Source organism: Leptonotus elevatus, chromosome 4 (genome assembly GCF_054856555.1).
Source record: "Leptonotus elevatus isolate MCC_2025b chromosome 4, RoL_Lele_1.0, whole genome shotgun sequence".
Taxonomy (NCBI): Eukaryota; Metazoa; Chordata; class Actinopteri; order Syngnathiformes; family Syngnathidae; genus Leptonotus; species Leptonotus elevatus.
This window is the reverse complement of record NC_141242.1, coordinates 26079044-26103835: the sequence shown is the minus strand read 5'-3', so window position 1 is coordinate 26103835 and position 24792 is coordinate 26079044. Positions and strand designations below refer to the sequence as shown.

Sequence of the window (24792 nt, the reverse complement as noted above, 5' to 3'; positions counted from 1 at the left end):
ACACAGCTGCCTGACAATCAATGAAGTGTGGTGCCTTTTATTAACCTACTTTACAGTCACTGGCCACGCAGAATTACAATGATCAATGATGATTGATATTCGATTCAGTGGCAGCAATGATAAGGTTCAGCTACCATAACGACACATTTATTCAATTACAAAAAGACTCAACATTGACAAAAGGTCATGATGAAGTTGACTGCTCTTTATATTTAATAAAGAGCAGTGATTCCATTCAAATTTAACTTGAAGTTATAATCAGCAAAGAACCTTCAAGGTGTTTTTTAATTTAAAAATTTTTTTTTAAGTGATTTCATGACTTCCTGTAGCATCTGGTTTGCAATGTAAACAGCCCAGTGGGCGTGACCAACTTTTTATTGTTACAATTTTACCATCTCTAAACAAAAAAATGCACCCTGTAAAAGAATCTGTTCTGATCTACTTATTAGTTATAGCAACTTTTTATTTCTGTGTGACTCGCAATGGACTTTTTCTTCTTTTTGAATTGTATTATTTATGCTGTAGGGAGGAAGAATTTGAATGAATCTGAGCACATTAGACATAAATGAAACAGAGATGTCCAACTTTGTCCAACTGTTGACCTTCATCATTCCTCTTCACAGCTGATTGCAAACGACTAAAGATGAACGTGACAGCTGGATGCCAGCACAATTTATTTACACATAAAGCCGACTGAATGGGCTGGGTTACAGTTTTGGCAAGTGAATTGTAACCACGGAGGCCAAAATGAGCTCATAAAAGGTAACCTTGTAATGCAATGACAATGAAAGACCACCAAGTCACATTAGACAAAATGATGTCACATTTTAAGCTTGTATGAACTCGTTTATCAAACAACACACAGATCCATCTTACCTCCATTGTTCCTCCTTACAGTGCTCCTTAACAATTTAGCAAAACTTCCAATTCCAAACTTGAAAATGGAGGCTGTGCGTGATCGTCTATATGACAGCAGCAGAGCTGCAGGCCTGCTTGGGTGGCTATTTTGTAAACACACACTCTGATGCTCTCACACACACACGCAAGCCTCCACCCCCCTCACAACCATCCAATCGCGTCGGCCAATAGGAGCCATGACTGGCAGCTGTCTCGCTTTCCCTAAAACGCCTTTGAAATGTGCGCCAATGTTCAGGCGCGGGTGTGATGAACATTAACTTACAGCAGGGGAAGGATAGAACTTTGTGTGCAACAATGTAAAAACATTTTTAATACATGCAGTTGAGCATTTCTTGACATTGTATGTTTATTTAATGTTCTAAAATGCTGCTGCCTATCCTTGCTGCATTTTTTGTAACATTTAAATCTTTATACAGTCGTGCTTGAAAGTGCTTATGAGCGCAGTGTGTTGAGACAAAAGCATAATGTCTATAAAATCCAAAACACTGCGGCAATTGTTTTGATATTTTCAGAGGTCGAAGTTGACATGAGTGTGAATGTGAATTGACAATTCAGAGAATTTTTGGGTCATTAAGCAATCTTTAGCTTTTGTACATTTACAGTTGTGTTCAAAAGTTTACCAAGCACAATGTATATAGAAAAATATTCTGTATGTACCTTATATTTTGTTCATTTTGCTAGTGTTTATATACAGTACAAGGAGCTGAAAATGAAAGTGTATATGACTGTATGCATGTTTTTTTTTTTTGCTACATACGTTGCCAACGACTGCTGCCATTCACAATCAATCTTGAATAATATTTATTCATATACAGTGAGCCATTCACATCTGCATATATTGTACAGTTGCGACATACACTAATGTTGCTCATTCTGCTCAATGCCCGATATTGTAAATATGATTAATATGTAAGATGATATTGCATTCTTTGACCAGTTTCTCCATTGGGCGACTGAGAAACACACGCAGAGAATTTTATCATCTAAATAATGAGATCCAAATTGGGGTTTTGCAATATCCCCCCACCGCTATCTTTCCCTTTAATTTGTGTCCTGCCGTCTCATGTTAATTTTCCAGAGGTTTGACATTCCCTCTCTTGTTGTGTAATTACTGCTGATGCTCAGAGTTTTGTTTCCATCATTTCCTTCTCCCTCTGTTGCTGCCGCCCTCCACGCTTCCCTTTGTCTACTTAATACCCCATTGTGTTTGGCCCAAAAGCACCCTGGGTCGGGAGCCTATGTGCAAAAACAAAAGGCCAGTCCTACGGCCTTGTGGCCCGCTCCTAAAAAGGTGAAAGGTCACCGTTTTACGGCCGTGCGGGGGGCACTTGATGGGAACAGGGCGGCTGTGGGTGATGTGGAAATGCAGATGAGAACAAAAGCGCAGCCGCTCTGCCTTTGAGGATGATTGGAAGAGACAGATGATCAATCTCTTGTAGACAAGCCCCCGCTGCTTCAAACTTGGCTCCAACCTCCACCATTGTACAAACATGACAATGCGCTTGTAAGGTCACTGCGTGGTTCTTCCACGCATTTGAGTGAGTGGGAAAAGGCGAAAATAAAAAGAGGGCTGCACATACAGCACCTTGCCAAAGTATTAATCCCTTTTGAGTTTTTCAGCATTTTGGCACGGTACGACCACAAACATAAATATATTTCATTGAAATTTTATGTGAAAGCTTGCTGCAATTACGGCTTCAAGTTTTTTGGGGTATGTCTCTATCAGTTTTGTACATCAGGAGGCTGAAATGTTTGCCTATTCCTCCTTGCAAAACAGCTCCAGCTCAACTAGGTTAGATAGAGAGCATTTGTGAACCGCAAACTTAATCTTTAGTCAGAATCATGAAGACCAAAGAACACACCAGGCTGGCCAGGGACAGGGAAGTTATGGACAGATTTAAAGCAGGTGAAGGATACAAAAAGATTTCAAAAGCTTACTTAGAGTACTGTTCAATCAAGCATCCATAAGTGGATGGAGTACCAAAGAACCACAAATATACAAGACAAGGCCGTCCCTCCAAAGTTCCTGACCTAAGAAGGCCGACTCTCACTCATCAGAGAAGTACACAAGAGGACTTTGATCACTCTAATTGAACTGCAAAAATCAACAGCAGAGGTAATAGAATCTGTCCATAGAACAACCATCAGCTGAGCACTGCACACATCTGGCCTGTATGCAAAGGTGGCAAGGAAAAAGCCATTTGTAAAAGCAAGCCACAAGAAGTCATGTCTGCAGTTTGCCAGGAGTAATGTAGGAGACACCGCTAACAAGTGGAAGATGGTTAGATGAGAACAAAATTTAACTTTGTGGCCTACATGACGCTATGTTTGGCATAAGAACAACACTGCTCATCAGTCTCAATACACCCCACTGTCAAACATGGTGGTGGAAGCATCATGCTCTGGGGCTGCTTCACTTCTTCAGGGACAGGGAAGATGTTTTCAGAAATTCTCTCCATCTAACTTATCTGAGCTGGAGTTGTTTTGCAAGGAGGAATGGGCAAAAAATTCAGTTCCTAGAAGTGAAAAACTGATAGAGACATACCCCAAAAGACTTGAAGCTGCAATTGCAGCAAGCTTTCACATAAAATTTCAATGAAATATATTTATGTTTGTGGTCGACACAGTATACAAATGCAAAGTATTAATTAAGGGGGGGGGAGGTGTGGGGGTGCTGAATAATTTTGCACACCCTACAGTTTTTTTGTTGTAAAACAATGCTGAAAAAAGATATACACTTTGTTTCACTTCATGTTTGTGCGTTTAACTTTCACATGAAATTTCAATGAATTAATGTTTGTGGTCGTACCGTGTCAAAATATTGAAAAACTCAGGGGGATGAATACTTTTGCAAGTCGCTGTATCTATCAAGGTCTCAATTGGCAAATCACTCTTAATGTCTAAGTTCTTAACCTTGTTGGAGATATTTAACCCCATGAATTTCCTATACACATTCGCCGAACCTTTCTTCATTGAAAAAAAAAATATATATATATATATAAAAAAAAATATATATATATATATATATAAAAAAATATATATATATATATATATATATAAAAAAAAATATATATATATATATATATAAAAAAAAATATATATATATATATATATATATATATATATATATATATATATATTTTTTTTATTCAAGACATGTATAAGGTGTACTGGTGAACAACTTTTCATTGCAGCTGGCTTTCTTCACCTTGAATTCAAAAAGCGTTGTGTTCTAGTATTCCTCATCTCCATGCAATTTAAGGAAGTGTAGAATTGCTCAATTTGGCATTGCAAATCATCGCAGTTAGGACGCTGACTCCCACTCAAATCAACTCTATATTTATAAAGCACTTTAAAACAATCACCACTGTTTTCTTAAGATGGAACCCAATGGCAGCAGATACAATGAAAACAGCAGCGGCCCCATAACTGAAACCTGTGGAACACCATACGTTCTGTTACACTTGTGAATTCATATTGCACGTATTCATCCGACCACTGTCTTTTTTTTGCTCGACATAGTATGATGGGATTACAATTATAAATAAATCACATGACGTACCATTACAACAGTCACAAGCCAACTACTGAGTGCACCAAACTGGAGCCTATCCCAGCTGAATTTGGGCGAGAAGCAGGGTACTTCCTGGACTGGTCACCAGCCAACCACAGAGCCATGTAATCATTCAATTGAGACTCACCTTGTCAAAGTCCTCCTGTGTGGCTCTCATCTCCTTCCAGGTCTTGTTGAGCAGCTGGATGCACACGCAGAAAAGCTCCTCCAGCAGCCGGTCCTGACTGAAAAAGATGGGGTGGTAGTCTGACCCCGTCTCGGAGGCTGCAAGAACAAAAACATAGTTGGAGCCATCAGTCGCTGCCGTCACGTCTTTACAGCAAAAACTATGGGGAGGCGACGGCAGACTCACGGGCTTCCCCTATACGAAGGATTTCACACAAGATGAGTGTGAGTTGGATGCTGCTCCGAGCAAAAGGACACTCGTGCTTGTCCTCCCTGCTGCTGTTCTCCAGGACAAACTGACAGAGGGATATATGAGTTCATGTCAGGTCACACATGGAAACAATCGTCATCATGATATAAAATCACATACACTGTATGGAAAAATATTTTGGGAAATTAAGCCAACTGGAAATGACAACGAAAATAAATAAATAGGTGGGTTAGTCAAAACCTGATTGATGAATTGATTTAGACATTTATTTTGACAAGAAAAAAATACATGATGGGAAACAACATCATACTCACTCTGCTGTAAGCATCAGGATTGCGCATAGCAAAATAAAGCATGGTGTCCAAAGCTAAAAGACCAGGAGGCGTTCTCACCAAGTCCTGACCAGGATTACTATTGTTCTGGAGAGGTACGACAAAGAAAATATTAGAATGACTAGGAGGAGACCATTGACAAATTTTAGGGCTAACGCTTACAGAGAAGCCCAACTTCTTAAACTCTTTGGCGCAGAGTGAACGTCGTCTCTCGTGACTCAGACTGTTCTCACTCTCTGTTTCGAAGGCCGCCTGCCGCAGATTGTGAAGGATGTCTCTCTGCTCCTAAATAACAAATCACACCTGCATGTTTACTACAATCTCAAGCACATAATAGAATATTTTTCATTGCTTAAATTAATTATTGTATTACAGTAATTTCTGGACTATAAGCCGCTACTTTTTTCACTTGCATTCGACTGCGGTTAATACAAAGGTGTGGCTTTATCCATCAGATCACAATTGGGCGCACTATAATGGAAGCACAAGAGCGTCAGGCAGAACAAAACAAACCAAGTGAGCCCAAATACAGTAGAAGAGACAGAACGAGAATAAGACAATTTGTGCCCTAATTATGGAGAGAAACCGGTACGGTAACATTAAAACACCTGTGGCTTTTAGTCGGGTGCGGCTTATATGTGTAACAAACACGGGTATTCCCTAAATTTAGCTAGCGCGGCTTATAGTCAGGTGTGCCTTATATAGTCCAGAAATTATTGTATATCAGACAAATGAGTAATGTTTATTAACGATAGATGGTTGGGCTCATGGTCAACAATGTGCTTTGTGGAGTCATAGTGACCTTGAACATTCACAATCTAATTACTATAACTTCCAACAATGACAATCGTGACTATTTCCATACGCCAGTATATTTAAAAAGAATAAAAACAAAAAATGAACTACACACAATCAAAGGTTGTGCTAAATGTAATTAGTCAGCCAAGTCCAGATGTATTAATTCTAGGGGTGTGCCAAAACATCGATTATTAGATTTATCGCGATGCAACACTTGACGATTTGATTACGATTCATAAATGTCCATAATAACTTAATGACAGGAACACGAAAGTAAAAGACACGCAGGCTCGCACAAGATGATGATGGCGGCAGCGGAAGTTACTGAGCGACAGATTTTCTCCTCAGGATAAAAAGCTAGCGGGAAACATGTAACAAACAGCACCTCTTGCGTTTCCACCCCAGGTTAGCGGAGAAGAATCCGACGGTTGTTGCTGCTAACCAGCAAACAATAGAAGAAGGACTGTCAAAACTTCCCCGCAGCTTTGAAAGGGCAAGACGAATGTAATCATCCACCGCAACCTTTAGTCCATATCGTTCAATAATCAAATCGTAGCACCCTGAATCGTAATCAAATCGAATCGTGGCGTGCTTTAGATGGCACACCCCTAATTCATACATTGATGAAAAAATATGGTTACATTTACAACAAGAAATGTTAAGAGCTCTAAATAAAAAGGCTTCAATAACTAAATGGTATGTTTTTATAAAACTTGCAGATGATCAAGGTCTCCACTTCAGCCACATCGATCATGGCGATGTATAAAACCCAACTGAAAAAACACTTAATCTGTAGATGGTGTCCATGGGACTGACCTGACTGTAACAGTCCAGTGCAGTCCTCATTCGTGGCTCCAGATGATTCAAAGTTACTGTCTGTAGGACATAGAGGTAGTGCGCCATCTCATCCTGAACTGAACCTGAACTGTGGATGATATTCTGTAACAAGCCATTTTCATCATCAGATTACTTTTTCATAATGAAGCATGAATACAAGAAATTGGAATTCATCTGAATGTATACAGTATCTTATTTACGCGGTACAATCATCAAGTGAATTTGTGCCACCCTGAAGAAAACCTTAATCAAATATGCACATACATAATAGATACATGTATGCATATATACTAGTGATGCATCGAATATTCGGCCAACAAAATATTTCGGCCGAAAATGAGAAAAATATGTATTTTCGGCATTCGGCCGAATTAAAATTGGAGCCGAAAAAATATTGCCTAAATAGGATGTTGTGGTAACGCAAGCAAAAAAAAAAAAAAAAAAAAAAAACCTGCTGCAAGCAAACGTATGTATAAATTAAACGCCGGGGTGAGCGTTCCGCCTCAATGTTAATTCATGAGCAGTAGCCAAAAGCTAGTGTCTTGAGGCTAACCCGGTCGATGCTATCTCAAATCAGAGGCGAGGAATAGTGGCAACGGCACAAAGTGTTAGCAAAAGCAGTATCGTGATTTTCGTATGGCGTGTGCGCCAGCGAGAGAAGAGGACGCGGAAGACAACACAAAGAAAGTGTACGCGTGTAACAGCTACGCGCTAGTTTACTTCTTAACTTCTTATTCTGCAACTGAAGTGTCCGAGACGAGAGCTGCGTTATCAGCAGCGACCCAAATCAATTGAAGTTGACGATTGACGACATTCGAAAAAGTTCACAAAAGTAAAGCTTCATCTCCAGATTATTATGTCCAACAATGTGCAGAAAAGCACTGTGTCTGTCTGCTAACGACAACTTTATTTATCATAGAATAACAAACGCAATGACATGACACTGTACTGTGTGCTTACTGTATGCTTGTGGTTATTCTCATTCATCCACCTCATTTATTTCTCAATCATTACTGTCGTAATATGTGTTGAAAGGACTGAGGACTTGACTGGACTGTGATATTAAACATTGTTTTTTATTTTAATATATATATATATTTATTTTAATTTTATTATTATTATTTTCGGCGTTTCGGTTTTCGGCAAAGCGTTTCTCATTTTCGGTTTCGGCCGAACATTTCCATTTCGGTGCATCCCTAATATATACACATACATATGCTCAAGTGAATAAATTGTAATCTTACGAATTGTATATTTGAGAAATAATATTACAAGAATAAAGTTAATTTTTGCTTTGTTGGACATCGTTCTTTAAAATTATGGCTCATAGATTTTTGGGGAGGGAAATTTTATGAACAAAATCTATTCGTGGTATCGGTAACTAGTGACTACACAGGAGTTGAGTACTCGTACTGGTATGAGTCTGAAAGAAGTGGTATTGAACATCCCTAATTACTATACCATATGTATGTGCAGCCATATATGCAAATACAAAAGTCAAATTTAAAACAGTGTGGAAGTAACTGATTGCACTTTCTTGTCACATGTGACGATGTATTCTTACGCTGCCGTGCAAACTTATTCGTAATAAAAATGATTGACATCAATGTCAAATTATCAGTACAGGAACTTTGCAGTGATTGTATAAATGTTTGTGTCTATTCTGTATATGTGTCTGTTACTTTAAATTTAGCCAGATTATGACTTTATTTTGATGGTCTGTTTTAGCATGTCCAAGATACTCCTTTACAAGATCAAAATTTACCTTGTAAATGTACTGACGGATATTCTTCTTATTCAGGTATGCAAACATTTCCTGGGGGAAGTACAAAAGAAAACGTTTTCCATTGTTGTAATAACAGGCTGTTAACACTGGATGGCGATAGTGAAATTGTAACATATCAAAAAAAGCAACCTCTGTGTTGAACTCATCCCTTGCTGCAATATGAAGCCAAGGGTGGATTTGTGAGGATGTACGTATGTGTGTGTGTGTGTGTGTGTGTGTGTGTGTGGGTGTGTGTGTGTAACAACGCAAGTGGGAGAGAATAGGAGACAGGCAGTTGAATGAGGAAACTGTTACCGCACAATGAGAGAGAAGCAGAGTCCGAGCAGAGGCAGTGAATGACTTGCCTGTCTACAGGAAGTGTAAGATGACCCGTCACAATAAGATCTGCTGCCTGCGCAATACAGTGCCTGCTAGATTGTGACACTGGGGTACAATAGCGGTCCGACTGGTGAAAGTTCCACACGATATCACTAGTCAGGTTTCCGTCCAATTGTTTCAAAATTTTTAAGCAAATTTACTGAAACTGCGCAAAACGGACATGCGACTTATGCCCGTTTCCATCTGTTCTTCTTTTGCAAATATTGAGAGGGGACTCCGCCGCTGTAGTTAGTGGTATACACCGTAGAGATGGGATCCACCAGTAATTTAAAAGAAACACAGCAAGCAACTGCACCGTGCGACGTCGTAGGAGTTTGCTTTTGTAAAAAAAAGAAAGAAGAAAGTTTGCTTTTGTAATTCTTGATAAATCGTAGCGTTTCTTTGCTGTTTTCAATTTAAAATTGCAATAATATTCGCTTCTTTAATTAATTCCAAAAAGATTTCCGTTTCGTCCCCCCCAAACATACCTTACTTTATCGTCTGCCATTGCTTTGTGACTACAAACGTAATATCCGGTCAAAACGTGCAACGTGTTTCCGGTCTTGCCAGCGGTCATTTGCAAAACCTGTTTCCATAGCCAAACTTCGCATTTTTTTTTATTAGATACGCTTCCAAAACCACCCTCTCCAAGCGTAAAAACTTTTTGGGGAATTTTGGGACCTTTTTCGAATTTCTAGCGTTTCCGTTCAGTTTTATTATCGCATTTCTTGAAAAAAAAAAAAAAAAATGGGTGGACGGAAACCCCACTGCTGTCAAACTTTAAAAGGAACCCCGACTGTAATGACAAATTTTCTCTATATTCTTTATTTAGTGTTACTAACATAACTATGAGATTAATTTTTCAGAAATAATTTCCAGTTTAATACATTTTGTAGAAACTTTATTTGGACGTAGACCGCCATTGTTATTTACGTCAAAACGCATTCAGTGTGTAGTGATGTAGAGTGGTTATCTGCCGAGCAATGTGAAACGTCTATATAGAAAGCAAGGTAAGCTTCCGTAGCATTCCTAAAGGGACGATCAAAACTCTTTAATGCGTCAGGGGAATGACGAGAGCATGGCATGGAGGAGGGTGAATCTCCCAATCGAATGTTGTTTCTTGAGGAACGCTACGTGGCTTACCTTGCTTTCTCTATAGGCGCTTCACATTGGTTGGCAAAGAGCCAGCCACCATTCTACGTCACTACGCATTGAATGCGTTGAGACGTCAATAACAATGGCGGCGTACGTCCAAATAAAGTTTCTGCAAATTGTATTAAACTGGAAATGATTTTTGAAAAATTCATCTCACAGTTATGTTAGTAACAACCAAATAAATAATATAGAGCAAATTTGTCATTACAATCGGGGTTTCAGACAAACCAAATTAGCACCTGTTTGTCAGCGTCCCCAGCTGTCTGCAACAGTGCCATAAGTAGAGCCATAGCTTTGGTCTGAATCTGCTGATTCGTCCTGGAAGAAGAAACCCACACAAAGCGACGTTCCACATTAAAATAAAAAAAGAACAAGTTTGGCCTCACGCAAAATGACATCAATAAGAGTGAGTGCAAGAGTCAGCCAATTGATGGTTACGCACATCTGGAGGTGAGCGATGAGCCTCTCCATGGTCACCACTTGTTTGACTTGCAAAAAGAGGCTGTGACTGCTAAGTACCATACTCTCCAGGATGTCTAAACACACCTGCTGGATCGATGCGTCGCCCACCTTGACGTTGACAAAGCAGGCGATCTGAATAGAGAGAGAACGTGGCATGTTGGTTAAAACAAGCAGGACTAAATGGGAGGCATAGAGCAGGTAAACTACGGCACCTTCTCAATGAAGATTGAGGAGAGGTTTTCCCAGGATACTATGCCGTGATCCATCAGCTCCATGAAGGCTGTCAGTGTGTGGGTCATGATCAGAGCACTCCTGAATCATACACGGGAAGGCATACAACCAGATGATGGAAAGAGAACAAAATAAAAATAAATCACTGGATGCTCATCTTAGCCAACAATAATTTATTAATCAATTATGGGCAAGGTAGGACAGAGGTCCAAGTAGTTAGTACACCTGCCTCACAGCTGTGACCAACGCTTTTATGGATTCTCTCCACATATCTTGGGGTTTCTCGCGTTACTCTATTTGTTGCCCTGCGAGTGGCTGGCAACCAGTCCAGGGTATAACCTACCTCATGCCCAAGTCAGCTCATGCGCAAGTCGGACTCTAGTTAACCCATGGGCAGAATTAGGTCAAGTGCTGTACAACATTGATGCATGTAACTTTGGACATTTCTATGCATCCAAATCTACTTGAGGAAGGACCTCTTCCTTTTCCTGTTCAATGTTTAATGAGTTTGGTGTGGAAGAATTTGACAACCCTCGACTCACCCCCATCCAACACATTAGAGATTAATTAGAACCAAGGTTATTTTAGTCAACGGAAAAAAACTAAAACTAAAAAAAATATTTCATTAACTAAATTTAAAAAAAAAACGAAAATGCTTTTTAAAAAACAAAAACATTTTATGTTTACAAAACTAATTTTAAAATAAATTTTAAGTATATTCATTTTGATATTAACCGGAATAAAGACATTTGAAAGTATGTCCCACAGAAGTGATATCATCTAGAAGCAGCCAATAGAAAAGCACCTTCAGATGACGTCGCTCGTAGACGACAAATTTGCCGGCTTGACTTTTGGCTCCAATTGCTCGGCTCGCCTGCTTTTTCATTTAACTCAGCAATGCTCGGTAAGAAATGTGTTACCAACTTATTTTTTTCATTTTACCATGGTGATTGTGTTTATTAAATATGACGCACAAGTAATACACATTATAAAGAAACAAAACTAATACTGAAACTAACTAAAACCAAGCATTTTTTAAATAACTAAAACTAATAATAATAATAATAATAATGCATCAGATTTATATAGCGCTTTTCTAGACATTCAAAGACGTTTCACAGTGGTTGCATTATTCTTGCACTCACACATTCACACTTTGGTGGCGGTAAGCTACTTAAGTAGCCACAGCTGCCCTGGGGCAGGCTGACGGGAGCGTGGCTGCTCGTGTGCGCCTACGCTACGGCCCCTCCAACCACAACCAAAAATTTGCACCTTTCATACACCAGTGTGAATAGCACTGGAGGCAATGTGTGTGAAGTGCCTTGCCCAAGGACACGACGACACATGACTTGGGGAGAGCGGTGATCGAACAGCCAACCTTCTGGTTACTGAGGGACCGTCTCTACACAACTAATGAAAACTAATAGAACCACCCTGAAAAGAAATTAAAACTAACTAAATTTATAAAACAAAGCTCAAAATGAAATAAAAATTAACTAGAATGAAAATTCCAAAATTATAATAACCCTGATTAGAACAGATATTAGCCAGGCCAGGCCGAGCAAATATATCATTTCCATAATATATTCGTGGGCACACAAACAAATAACCATTTTGAGTCTTAACCTCACTTAACACTTAAGCCCGTATCCCACTGAGGTGTTGCAAAGGTAGCAAATGTTGGTTTCTAGTCAGGTTACGTTCAAGGGCGCAGACAAGAAAAAATATTAAAACTGTTGGTGAACGTCTGGCAATCATCTGGCGAATGTTCTGGGACCTTGAATGAACCTCAGCATTCATTACCCTGGCAAACATTCGCTCCTGAGAGGGATACAGGCTTAACCTAAGAAGCTTTTTTTTTTGCGATGTGGGTAGCCAGAGGAATCGTGAGCAAGCATAGAGAGTACATACTAACGCCAGGTAGGGGGGCCTGAGAAAAGAACAAAACCCAGTACTTCAGAACTGTGAGACAGATGTACTAACCACTAGTAAACAACGTTGCCCCATATCACATCTATAACATTCGTAATGAGAATTTTACAATTTGTAGCCGTATGATAAGCAGTACTGTAGTCCAGTATGGGAAAACGCGCATGTGCACACAAAACAAAGAGTACTAACTCGCTGGAGTCTTCCACTATCTTGACCAGTAAGTGGTGACCATCTCGGCTGATGAACTCCTGAGCGAACGTCACATCCGTGGAAACACTGGCGAGTTGCTTCAATGAATCGCAGCGCACTCCCAGGTCCATGCTTTGGATGCCCTTAAACAAGTCCTCCGCACAGCGACCCTACATTCCCAGATTGAAGAAAAACAAACAAACAAACAAACAAACACACACACACACACAGAATAATGTTTTTCTCACTCCACCGTTTTCAGGCTTGCATCTGCATTTTATGGAGTAGTACTAGAGAGATTGCAACCAACGAGTCAAAGAATGTGGGACCTGAAAGAGGAGCATGACTTACAGGCTGGTGGACGCAGACTTACCGGGGCTTTAGTTAGACGCAGAATGCAGCCGTTCTTGATGTCCAGACGGTTCTAAAAAAAATACACACACACAAACAATTTTATGAAACACTCAAGCACACTTTGACGAGGAGGTAACCATAAGTAACTTGAACACAAAAGCCCTCGTACAGTTGTGTCGGGCCAGGAATGTTGTCACCGTGTTGACTCACCTCGATGAAGGAGCACCAAACTGTTAGACCATGGACAACAATATTCAGATATTTTACCAGGAACTACACTACAAGAAATGCTTTCCACAAAATTTGAGGTTTTGGAGTGTCGATGTGTGTGTGTTTTGTCCAATTATCCAGGAAAATTTGGCTCCTAATCTCTGTTGTAGTTTAAAAGTGGGGCCAGTCAATTTATTGTACAATTTGCTTAGCCAAGCACGCACTTATGGAAGTTGCTCTGTATATTGGATCACAGTCACGCTACAATAAAAAAGCCTTCCCCCAAACTGTTACCAGTCGGAAGCACAAATGCCAAGATGAAGAATTAAGACAGAGGGTCGACTCGAAACCATCACCTAATCTAATAAAATGACTAACGTCTCTCAATACTAGTTAATATAGTGTCCATAAAGTAGGCAGCCAGCATTTTGGAGGGAACAAGAAAAGTGGCATAATGCTTTTTTTTTTTTTTAAAGCAAGACACTGTGCTGGAGTGTGTGGTGTGGGTATTTGTGTGAGAAAATTAAATCGAAAGTGTGTGTGTGTGTGTTAAAGTGATGGGCGTGGCGCTGATTGTATTTTTAGATTTGTTTTTCTTCTTCTTGTTGTCTCGGTCTTCTCCTGATATTGACAGACCTTAGTTTTAGCAATTTTGTCAAAATACAACAACAAACAAAGTTAGGATGAAGTAGCTTTAAACATTTTCGAGTTATGTTTCTTGTCTTAAATCTAATGAATGACTCAGGAGTGACTCAGAGTCCATCATTGATAAAATCCCTTTCGCTATTCACTCACCGATTCGGTGATGTATGTCTGCACCCCGTCAGCATACTGAAGTGCGTAGTTTTCATGACCTGGGAGATTCCAGCTACACAAGCAGAGTACACACAAGAACTTACAGAACGTTCTCAAAGTGATGGCAACATATATGAAAAGAGATGGTTTATGACCAAACTTACCCATCACAGACCTCCTTTATAACTGCAGATAGAGGCTTCTTCTGCTCACAGACAAGAAAATGGCTCAGTCACACTATACTGTATACGGTACTATTTAACCTGCTATGAAAATGAAAACACACATCAAAATGCTGTTCATGCAGTAGTAGCCCTGCTTTGTCTCGTACATTCTGAACAATTACGCCCTTCGTGACTTGTGTGCATGTAAATACTAGTCAGACTTCTACCATGTCTGACACTCAGCTATCCTGCTATTAGTGGTCAGGCCGGCGGTCAAGCTGTCAAAACATTGTCAGAGTGTGTGGTACGCCCCGTGGCTACTCTGTTATTAGTGGCAGCGACCATGCGTCGACCAGTCACATATAGTAGGAGCGAGACAGATCGGCCCTTAGGATGAGTTTGGCTGCTCGTGTACAGATCACATATTGAAAACGATTAACATTGTCAAATCAAATGAACACTTATCAATGTATCAATAAAATGATGTTTAATTTTGAAATGAAAATATTTTGATCTGAATGATGAGAGAATGGAGCTTCATGAAACACTTGCGTTATTTTATTTTTTACTCATCTAGGGGGTGCTCTTGGTTTAAAGATAGAGGCCAGTGCAATGGAAATTTATGAAGTTTCTTCTTCTTGCTTCTTTAAGCCAAGGGTGCCCTCCAGAGTAAAAAAAATATCACAAATGCTTCATGAAGCTTCATTTGTCCATCACTACTGGTAAAGAAGTAGAGATAATCCACTAAAATCTAACACACTCAATTTTGCGCAGTTGAGTAAAGCCTATTATGCCCATCTCTAAGTACATCTCAACCCTAACACAGTCTAAATTTGCACATATTAAATCTATATAAAAGACACTATCAGTTGAACATGAAATGTACAGTCATTTCTGGCCTATAAAGCGCACCTGACTATAAGCCGCGCTAGTTAAATTTGAGGAATACTTGAGTTTGTTACACATATAAACTGCACTCGACTGGAAGCCGCAGGTGTTTTAATGTTACCGCACCGGATTTCCGCTACTTTCTTTTCCATAATCAGGGCGCAATTTGTCACACTCTTGTTCTGTCTCTCGTACTGTATTTGGGCTCACTTGTTTGTTTTTCTCTGCCTGACGCTCTTGCGCTTCCTTTATAGTGCGCCCCATTGTGATCTGATGGATAAGCCGCACCTTTGTATTAGCCGCAGGGTCGAATGAAAGTGAAAAAAGTAGCGGCTTGTAGTCCAGAAATTACTGTAAGTGTTTATAATGGTGTGCGATTGTGTATGTTACCTGGTCCAGTTGTATGAGCTGGGGGTAGGCCCCTGGCATCTGGATGGCTATCTTCACAATGTCTTTTTGTTGCGGCATTTTGGCACCTCTGGACTGCACCGCGCTGACTGTTGCAAAAAAATAAAAAAATAAAAAGTAGAATGAAACAAAGTGCAGTGCGGTACAACTGCACAAGAGACTCTTCCTCGAGTTGGACCACAGCCTAATATTATTGTGGCTGTAGTTTGCAGTGGTATAGAACTGCACTGCACATTACTGAGAACTGACTTTAATATTCTATTAATTTAATTGAGCTTAATATATTAATGTTTAATTATTCATTAGACATAATTATAACTCATTCAGTGCCAGCAATTTTCAGACCATCCTTTTCCCTGAAACTTTTTAAAAAAAAATGCATAAATAAGTACCTGTGATTGCAAGTTTGGACTCCGAAAAGACATACGTCTTTGGGATTGAATGAGTTTTAAAAGTGAGCATATATTCAGTAGGGATGCACGATGATATCGGCGGCCGATAATTATCGGCAATTATCGACCAATTTGACGTCAGACAGATAACACCAGATAATAAAGAAATCGTGTTGGTCCATATGTTGTGTTTGTAGCTCAAGTTGTGCCCAACTCCTCAACCCCTCCCTTCTCCTATGGTAGTGTCGCATATTTGTGACATCATAATGCATGCAACCTCGTGTTCACAGAAGATGCATCATGGCTACATGGCAGTCGCCAGTGTGGGCTGTGTCTCCCCAAGATGTTACCATCACAGTTTTTTGTTGCATTTTTAAAAACATGACTGTTTTGTTTTGGCAAACTCAAAATGAGTTACTGGTTGTTTTTGAAGCAGAAATATCAATCTAATTCAGCTTCACGGTACTTTACACAATGTTTCAATATATTTGTACGTTAGCTTTATAGTAGGACTCGGAAGTATATTTGTATTCAAGTTTTGCAAACAATTATTGGCTTACTTATCGGTTATCGACATCTACAGTTTCTAAATTATTGGTTTATCGTATTGGTTGAAAATAGCATTATCGTGCATCCCTAATATTCACATGTGTAAATTAACTGTTTCAGCGGTTGCGTTTTAGAAACAAGTTTCTCAGCTTGTTCTGGAGGCCCTGGTTTACCCGAATGTTGTCTCAGTCTGAACACAAGGAGCTACATGTAAAAGGAGTACATAGATAAGAGATAATGAAAACATAAGGGCCAGAAAAAAGTCCGGTGGATAAACAAGTAAGTAGATAATACTTATGGTTGTGAATGTGAAAGCAAATACAAATAAATAAATAGTTTGGTGAAGGCCCCCAGTATACCCCAGTACACAAAGCAAGGTTCATAAAGGCGGGTTTGGACCAATTTGGTGTGGAAAAACTTTATTGACACTGTCTTCAAGCCCATCAAACATATTTGAAATGAACTAGAACAGAGATTATGAATCAGGCCCAACATCATTTACCTCTGAGTCTCTGACAAAGCAAGCTGTTCAAGAGAGGAACTAACTTTAGAATTTCTGCTTTCTAAATGTGTGATGGCCAGTTTTCCAAAGGCTGACATGGCGTACAGTAAAAGTAAGAATCATGTTGATTCTATCCTGTCAAGTATACTGTACAGTAAGTACACCATGGCACTGATGGCAGAGATGGACCGGTGGGGTGCCTGGCGGGCCTGCAGTGCCCCGTCCTGCTGCGTTGGGTTGGGGGCGCGGGCCGTGTTGGGGTGGGGGGGCGCTCCTGCTCCTGGGTTTGCTCTACGGTCGGTGGCCCTGGCGGGGCCCGGGGGTCGTCCTTTGGCGCTGCCGCGGCCTGGGGGGCCCTGAGGTGTTGCGATTGCTCTGTCCTGGCAGGGGTCGACGGCTCCCCTCTTTGGTGGAGATTTCGTTTGTCCTTCCTTCCTTTCCACAGTCTCTCCTTTGGTCTCTTGAGGTCTCCCTGATTTTTTGGGATTTGTTGGAATTTATATGTTTCTGGAGTTGGTGAGGAATTCTGGTTGGTGGCCCGGTGGGTGGTGTCTGGCCGGTGCTGGATTTCACTTTCCTTTGTTTTCTCTGGTCCCCTCGGGTCTCCTGACGGCGGTGTTCGGTTTAGGTGAACGGTATGGGATTTTTTCTAATAGGTTTTTGGTGAGCTAACGAATACACACACACTCGCACGCACGCACGCACACACATACACATACTCACTCACACACACAAAAAAGAAAAAAAAGAAAAAAAGAGCAATGATGATGACATTACCGAATGAACAATACTGAGCTCTTTAAAAAAATAAAAAAATAAATAAAAATACATTTTAAAAAAAAGAAGACGTTTTCAGTCATGAATGGACCCTTGCACTGAACAAAAACATTTAAGGTCAAATGGGCTAAACTTAACCTTGCACTGAAAGCTGAATTCTCGTATCTCGGTATTTGTGAGCCCGCTGATTCTCACCCATCCGTACACTTTTTGTATGGACCAATCACAAAGCGGTATTGTGTTTGGGGGTGGGATATGCAGCTGTGACGAAACCAGGAAGTGCCGACGCCATGGGAAACAAACCTAACATGGATGAATGGACGCTAAAATGTATTCTGTTCTCACCGTTTTCTTGTTGAATGTTGAACGGCGAGAGGCATTTCGTGCATTTTTAGCTGGTACAGAAGATGTTCGTGCTTTTTTTCCCCTACGACGAGAACGAAGAGGACATTTTCACTCGTTGCCATAATTGGTCAAAACATAAGTTAGGTAGACATGCACAAGATGCCGCATCGACCAATCAGCTCAAAGTATTGTACAGAATGTCGTGCCTTTCCCGGGCAAATCACCGTGGAACAGTCCCAGATTGACATTGTAGAAAACTCCCATGAGTGAATCACAATTATCAATCTGGCCAGGTTGGGCTAAACAAGGGGTGTCAAACTCATATTAGCTCAGGGGCCCCTTGGAGGACAATAGTTACCAAGCAAGCCGGACCGGTAAAATCATGGTATATAACTTAAGAAAAATCGGCGTCAGTTGTACACAGATTTTCACAATTTGCATGCCTGCCCTAAATAGCAGTGCTCAACTGTAAATATATTTTTCAAAAAAATAACACAAATGCTAATGGGACGCGGCAACACTTTGCCCGTATGAGTTCTGGGCATGTTATATATCTACAGTACAGGCCAAAAGTTTGGACACACCTTCTCGTTCAAAACATTTGCTTTATTTTCATGACTGTACATTGTAGATTCTCACTGAAGGCATCAAAACGATGACAACTATGACAACTAACGAACACATTTGGAGTTATATACTTAACAAAAAAAGGTGAAAATAAACACATCAATAAATAACCACCCTTTTCTCTGATTACTTTTTTTGCACATTCTTGGCATTCTCTCGATGAGCTTCAAAAGGTAGTCATCTGAAAGGTCTTTAAGTTCTCAGAGGTAAGAATGACGAGTATGCAAAAAAGTAACCAGAGCAAATGATGGCTATTTTTAAGAATCTATAATATAAACATGTTTTCAGTTATTTCACCTTTTTTGTTTTGTTTAAGTTCATAACGCCACATCAGTTCACACATAGTTTTGAGGCTTTCGGTGAGAATCTACAAAGTTACCAGTCATGAGAATAAAAGGAAATGCATCGAATAAGAAAGTGTCCAAACTTTCCGCCTGTACTGTACCTGTTTTGCATATACAGTATATTGTTCCCAGAATGCATTGTGTGGCACAGTTAATGAAGTTATAGGATGTCAATCCATGTCACATGTTTGTGGTACCAGTAGCAAGCTGAATGTGTGTCGTGTGACTCGTGTTCAGCACGTTTAAGTTTCATTTATGTTTAATTTTTTTATAACAAATAAAAAAATTACCAGGTATATTCCATGTACAAGTTGCATTGCTTATTTAAGGATCGCTTGTGAAATGACAAATTTATATGTTTGATTTTGGCCATCTGATTGATTGGTCCGTTTTTTGGTTTTTTTTTCTTACTTTACAAGATCATCTCGTAAACCCCTTTGCCGGCCCGCAGGCCGTACATTCGACACCACTAGGCTAAACTGAAAGGATCCATGTTCAGCTAGTTTCTCTTAAAGAAGAAGGCCTGTTACTTCTCAAATGACTCAGTTCCATGCAACTATCCTTTCCAGTACAAAGCAGTCGTATGTTCCTCTTTCATCATGCATTTATGGTGCACTGCATAAAAGTAACCAAGCTTTCAACTGTTTGTGCATACGCTATGTATACTTAGTCACACACTCACAACGATACACACTTCCTCCTCAACCTTTAGACAGCACTCCCTGAGGGGACAAAAGAAGCAGTTGTTCCCGCTGAATCTCTCCCCCCACTACTCCCTTATCCTTCACGCTTAGCACATAGATAGGCCAATCCAAATTCTTCTAGGTGCTCATGAGGTCATGACGACACAGAGGAGTTCAAACTTGTGCCTGCTTGTGTTCAGAGCGATGAATGGACACCGCCCTGTGCGCAATCTCTGGGATAGTTCACATACCACGACTCCCGTCTGGAAAAGAAAGTTTATTGCAGCTCCTGTCAAAACAAAGCCCACATCTTTTTTTACTGTCTTCGCTTCACTCTTACTGAGAGGCAACTCTTCATTTTTATTCTCTTTATTTTAATCAATAGCAGCATGTTTGCTACGAATCATTCCCATTGACTGTGTAGTGAGGACACACTGAGGTGTTGAGAAACTTAAATATGCAGTGGCAACAAAAGGTCAACAACACACAGCAATAAAACGGCTGCCTTAATACATAAGAGATTTGATAAGAATGTGAGATGGTTCTGGAGCAATTTATGAATAAGATTAATTTTTTTAAATGGGCAAACTGGGGATAGTGGCACACCAGGTCTGTCATGCCTCAATAAGTTAAAAGGGGTAAATTCCTGGTGACGTATAGGGATAGATACTCTGTTAAAAAAAAAAAGCATCTTACTTTTCCAAACCAATGCAAACCCTGAGACTGGGCGAAAGTGGTGCATCTCTACAACTATACTCAGGTTTTCAGAAGTTGATGGAGAAGTTACATCTGTCAGAGGTGAGGGATTCAAGTCGCATGACTTGGATTTGACAAATTGCAACTATCTGGGCAATAATGAATGAAAGACTGGACTTGACTTTGATTCTGCATTCACGAGATTAAATTCGATATACTTGAACTCCATGACTTGACAAGTAATTTTGTTTACATTTGAAAAGTAATTTGCGTGTGTGTGTGTTGTGTGTACCACCAATCTGGTAACCGCGGCAACAATGGCCACCAGTATGCCCTTACCAGGACAAGGGCTGACTCGTGGAGCAAGTGTCACTGTCACCAAAGATTAATACATTTAGATTCAAGGATTATTGTTTTGATGAAACCACCAAAAAGACAATAGCAACTTGAAAGGTTTGAAACGCAAAGATAAGAGACACAACTTCTACGGTTACATTCATCTGTCAGGCACACAGTTAAGCTGGCTGTGTGAAATGTGCAGCTAAACTCCCTAGTTTAGCTCACCAATAACTCATCAAATATTAACTATACTGGTTGTGAGTGTGGCCGCCATAAATTTGCTGACCAAACGCAGAAAACAGGTGAGCCGTGATTGGCCGTTACCTATTTCCCTCAGCACAGGTGATGTAATCTGCAGTTGACAAAAGTAGATTTATTTTTTTTTAAAGGTACCGTATTGTACATGAAAAATTATAAAGTAATCAAATTAATTCTGCACAAAATATTAACTTTTTACTGCTGAAAATGGCTTAATGAGTCAAGTATACCTTTAACTTTCCAAGGTTCGCTTGAGTCAAGTGTACAAAGAGATCAAAACTGAACATTTTAGGGCACATTTCAACATTTGAAAGAGGTTTTGTTTTTGGGGTGGATGTAGTCATGTGTAGCTCACTTTTATGGACATTTTAAAACATTCCTGAAGAATGACGTTCCTGCAGCACAATATATTCATACAGAATAATAAATATTCCATATTTGTTCCTGTAGCTGAATGGATGTTCCTGCCGTACAATAAATATTTCTGCAGTGTAGTATAAATATTCCTGCACTAATCAGAATGCTCCTGTATATCAATAAATGTTCCAGTAGTAGAATACATTTTTTTGGGGGGGGGGAGCGGATTAAATGTTCTTGTTGCTGAATATATGTTCCTGGAGAAGAATAACTTTCTGCAGAAAAACTACAATAGAAGAAAATGTCCTACGACACAGTTAACTTTCCTGCATATGAACAATTGTTTCTGCAACAGAATATACAGTAAATTCCTGCAGGAATAATGTAATGAATGTGCCCTGTGACTGATTGGCGACCAGTCCAGTGTGTAAAGTCTGCCTTTCAACTGATGACTCCACCAATAGCGGTAGAGTGCTTGTTCCTAAAATGTTCCTCCATCCAGATGACGAAGCACACTTGGCCTGCCTGTCCTTACATGCTAATGTGAGAGCCTGCCATCATTGCAAAAAAGACCGAGGATGAACTTAGGCCAATGCCTGACTGCAAATCAAAACAGGTTTAGTGGATTCTGTAACCCGTATTGTAACCCGGCATTTCTCTTATTTTGGTCACAGAGACAATAAAACAACATAGACAGCATCCGGCATAAGAATGGACACACACACACAAAAAGCTAATCAATCAGAGCTTTGTTAAACATTTCAATGTACTGTAAAGAAAGTGTGTGTACTATTTAAGGAATACTTCAGTCACTTTACCCATGTAATGTGGTAATGTAAAAACATCTAAAGTATTGTAATCTCAAGGGAAATATTGAGGTCGTCATGTGATTATAGAGGTGGCAAATTGTTGCAGCAACAGTGGACAATAAAACCTCAGGACAGACAAGTATTGTACAACCTACTGTGGGGGCCGTTAAATGTAAAATGACAGGTTTAGCATCTGTCAGTGAGTGTGTGTTCTTTCACCGCCAGTTGGCTTTGTTAAACATAATGCCAAAAGTAATTATTTCTAGACCTTTTGTGTGCTCGTGGACAAGTGTGTCTCAACGCCCCCCAAACCCATACCTACACTGTGTGCCTGTGTAGACTAGAGAGAGAGAGAGAGAGAGAGAGAGAGAGAGAGAGAGAGAGAGAGAGAGAGAGAGAGAGAGAGAGAGAGAGAGAGAGAGAGAGAGAGAGAGAGAGAGAGAGAGAGAGAGAGAGAGGGGGGGGGGGGGCTGTCAGCTGCCCAACATTAATCTGACAGCCCCCCCTTTACACACACACACAAAATGATGTCCTATTGAGTGAACTGCTAATAATACAATTACACGGACTGTGATTTTATTAGTTATTCAAAAACGGCTGTTGGGTTTATATCGAATATGTGTTATGATTTTTGCCATTTATTTCCCCCGCCCACCTTAGTCAAGTCAAAAGTGTGCTGTATCTTTACGTCTGTCGTTTACTTTTTTTTTTTAAAGAGTGAAAACAAAAACGTCAAGAGGTCGCTCGCGGTAAATCATACGCGTGCGTAAAAAAGGACTCCGAGCACAGCTTTGTTGGTAGAAGTATATGAAAAAGAGGATAATACGTCCTACCTGATTAGAAAATGTAAGCAGAGGGTTTCTCTCCCGTAGGAACCGTTGCCTTCGCAGCGAGGGACATTTGCAGCGGTCTGTTCTCCACGCAGAAGGAGCAACGTTAGGCTTGAAAAAGTCACTACTCAAAGAAAATGCCTGAGATATGTAAAATACCGGTCCAAACCCGCGAGGTGTGCTTTCTTGAATACTTGGTTTAATTTAAAGTTCCGGGTTAGTTAAGTACTTAGGCAAAGATTTTCCTTTAGAAAAGTTAACCAATTTAGACACACTAATTCCGGTTGGAACATTTCGAAATAAAGCTAAAACACAAGCCGTTTGGGACTCTTACTAAAAGGAATGAAATTCCCATTTAAAGCCATTCTTTATATCATAAACTATTTAAGATACAAATACAAGGATTCGTACCGTTAAAGATAATTGGGATTAAAATAGCGAATTATAGTAAATAAATGTTGACTAATTTTTGAAAAGACAGACAGGAACGTCTATGAAAAATGAAAGTCTTGAGTAGATTTTGCGGGGCAGTTTTTCCTCTCAAGTCAAGTCCGACGGATAATGGATAATGTAAGAAGTGGGGGTTTCTGGTCACACTTAACGAGTGAAATGTTTTCGATTCCGCTACCTTATAAATGTTGTTTCCATGTAATGTTACTAAATGATGAAGTGTAAGAGTGGACGACGTCCACTGAAAGTTAACCAGCTGCCCCAATGAGGTGTTCCCGGGAACGTCAGCAAGATCCATGCCAGACCAAAAACAGTTAACAAATAAACTTTTAACTACTTTTCTCGTATGAAATAAATACAATACATTGCTGGTGGCGGTTACATTTAGACATGTTCGTATCAAAAGTAATACAAAACCTCGATCTAATTTACACAATTCTAGTGTCATTGCGTATTATATTTTACATATCCAATTTTGACTTATTTAACATTGAGTAGCACAGCTACACTAAAAAAGATCAAAATTTAGGTACATGACAATCAATTAACATTAACAGATCTGAACATTAGGTGTAGCAGCAACAAGGAGTCGGACACCATGCAAATGCCAGAACATCCCAAAAACGTTTCAGTGTTTATTTAGTTGCCTCTGAAGCAATGCTAAACAAGTGCACGGTGCCAAACTCTGGGCCAGAACTGGTCCGGCATAGCATTTAAATGTGACCTGCGAAATTATGTGCATTGACTTCTTTTGTCACAGATAATACATCTAAAATAAATTGAAGTTGAACAAATATTTTTTTCCTTGCTTTTGATTATTATTTTTTTTAAAGCCGTTATCCATCAATTTGTTGTGTATATGTAATATTACAAGGCGATACATTACACACACACAAATCTTTTGACATCAGTGATTGCCTCAAAAGGTTGTGTAACAAAATAATAAATTAAGGGTCCCATCATTTCTGTTTCATGAGTTTTGCTTTTTAAATTAATTCTGTTGAACAATGCAAAAGCAATGTCTGATTTTCAATTATTACTTCCATCAATCCATTTTCCAAATGTATT

General features: G+C 39.8%; 1 protein-coding gene across 1 annotated transcript in view; it reads right to left on the bottom strand.

Annotated features, from left to right (window-relative positions):
* Positions 1 to 23524, bottom strand: part of elmo3 (engulfment and cell motility 3) — a 29173-nt gene extending 5649 nt beyond the window's left edge. Inside the window, exons 1-15 of the mRNA XM_086074484.1 lie at positions 23278 to 23524; positions 15749 to 15855; positions 14471 to 14511; positions 14307 to 14379; positions 13321 to 13371; positions 12948 to 13117; positions 10808 to 10907; positions 10576 to 10727; positions 10373 to 10451; positions 8601 to 8651; positions 6815 to 6937; positions 5363 to 5485; positions 5183 to 5287; positions 4845 to 4953; positions 4620 to 4756 (exon numbers count right to left, since the gene is read on the bottom strand). Coding sequence (XP_085930610.1) covers positions 4620 to 4756; positions 4845 to 4953; positions 5183 to 5287; positions 5363 to 5485; positions 6815 to 6937; positions 8601 to 8651; positions 10373 to 10451; positions 10576 to 10727; positions 10808 to 10907; positions 12948 to 13117; positions 13321 to 13371; positions 14307 to 14379; positions 14471 to 14511; positions 15749 to 15826 — 1392 coding nt within the window. The 5' untranslated portion in view covers positions 15827 to 15855; positions 23278 to 23524. The remainder of the gene's footprint in view (positions 1 to 4619; positions 4757 to 4844; positions 4954 to 5182; positions 5288 to 5362; positions 5486 to 6814; positions 6938 to 8600; positions 8652 to 10372; positions 10452 to 10575; positions 10728 to 10807; positions 10908 to 12947; positions 13118 to 13320; positions 13372 to 14306; positions 14380 to 14470; positions 14512 to 15748; positions 15856 to 23277) is intronic.
* Positions 23525 to 24792: the final 1268 nt, after the last annotated feature.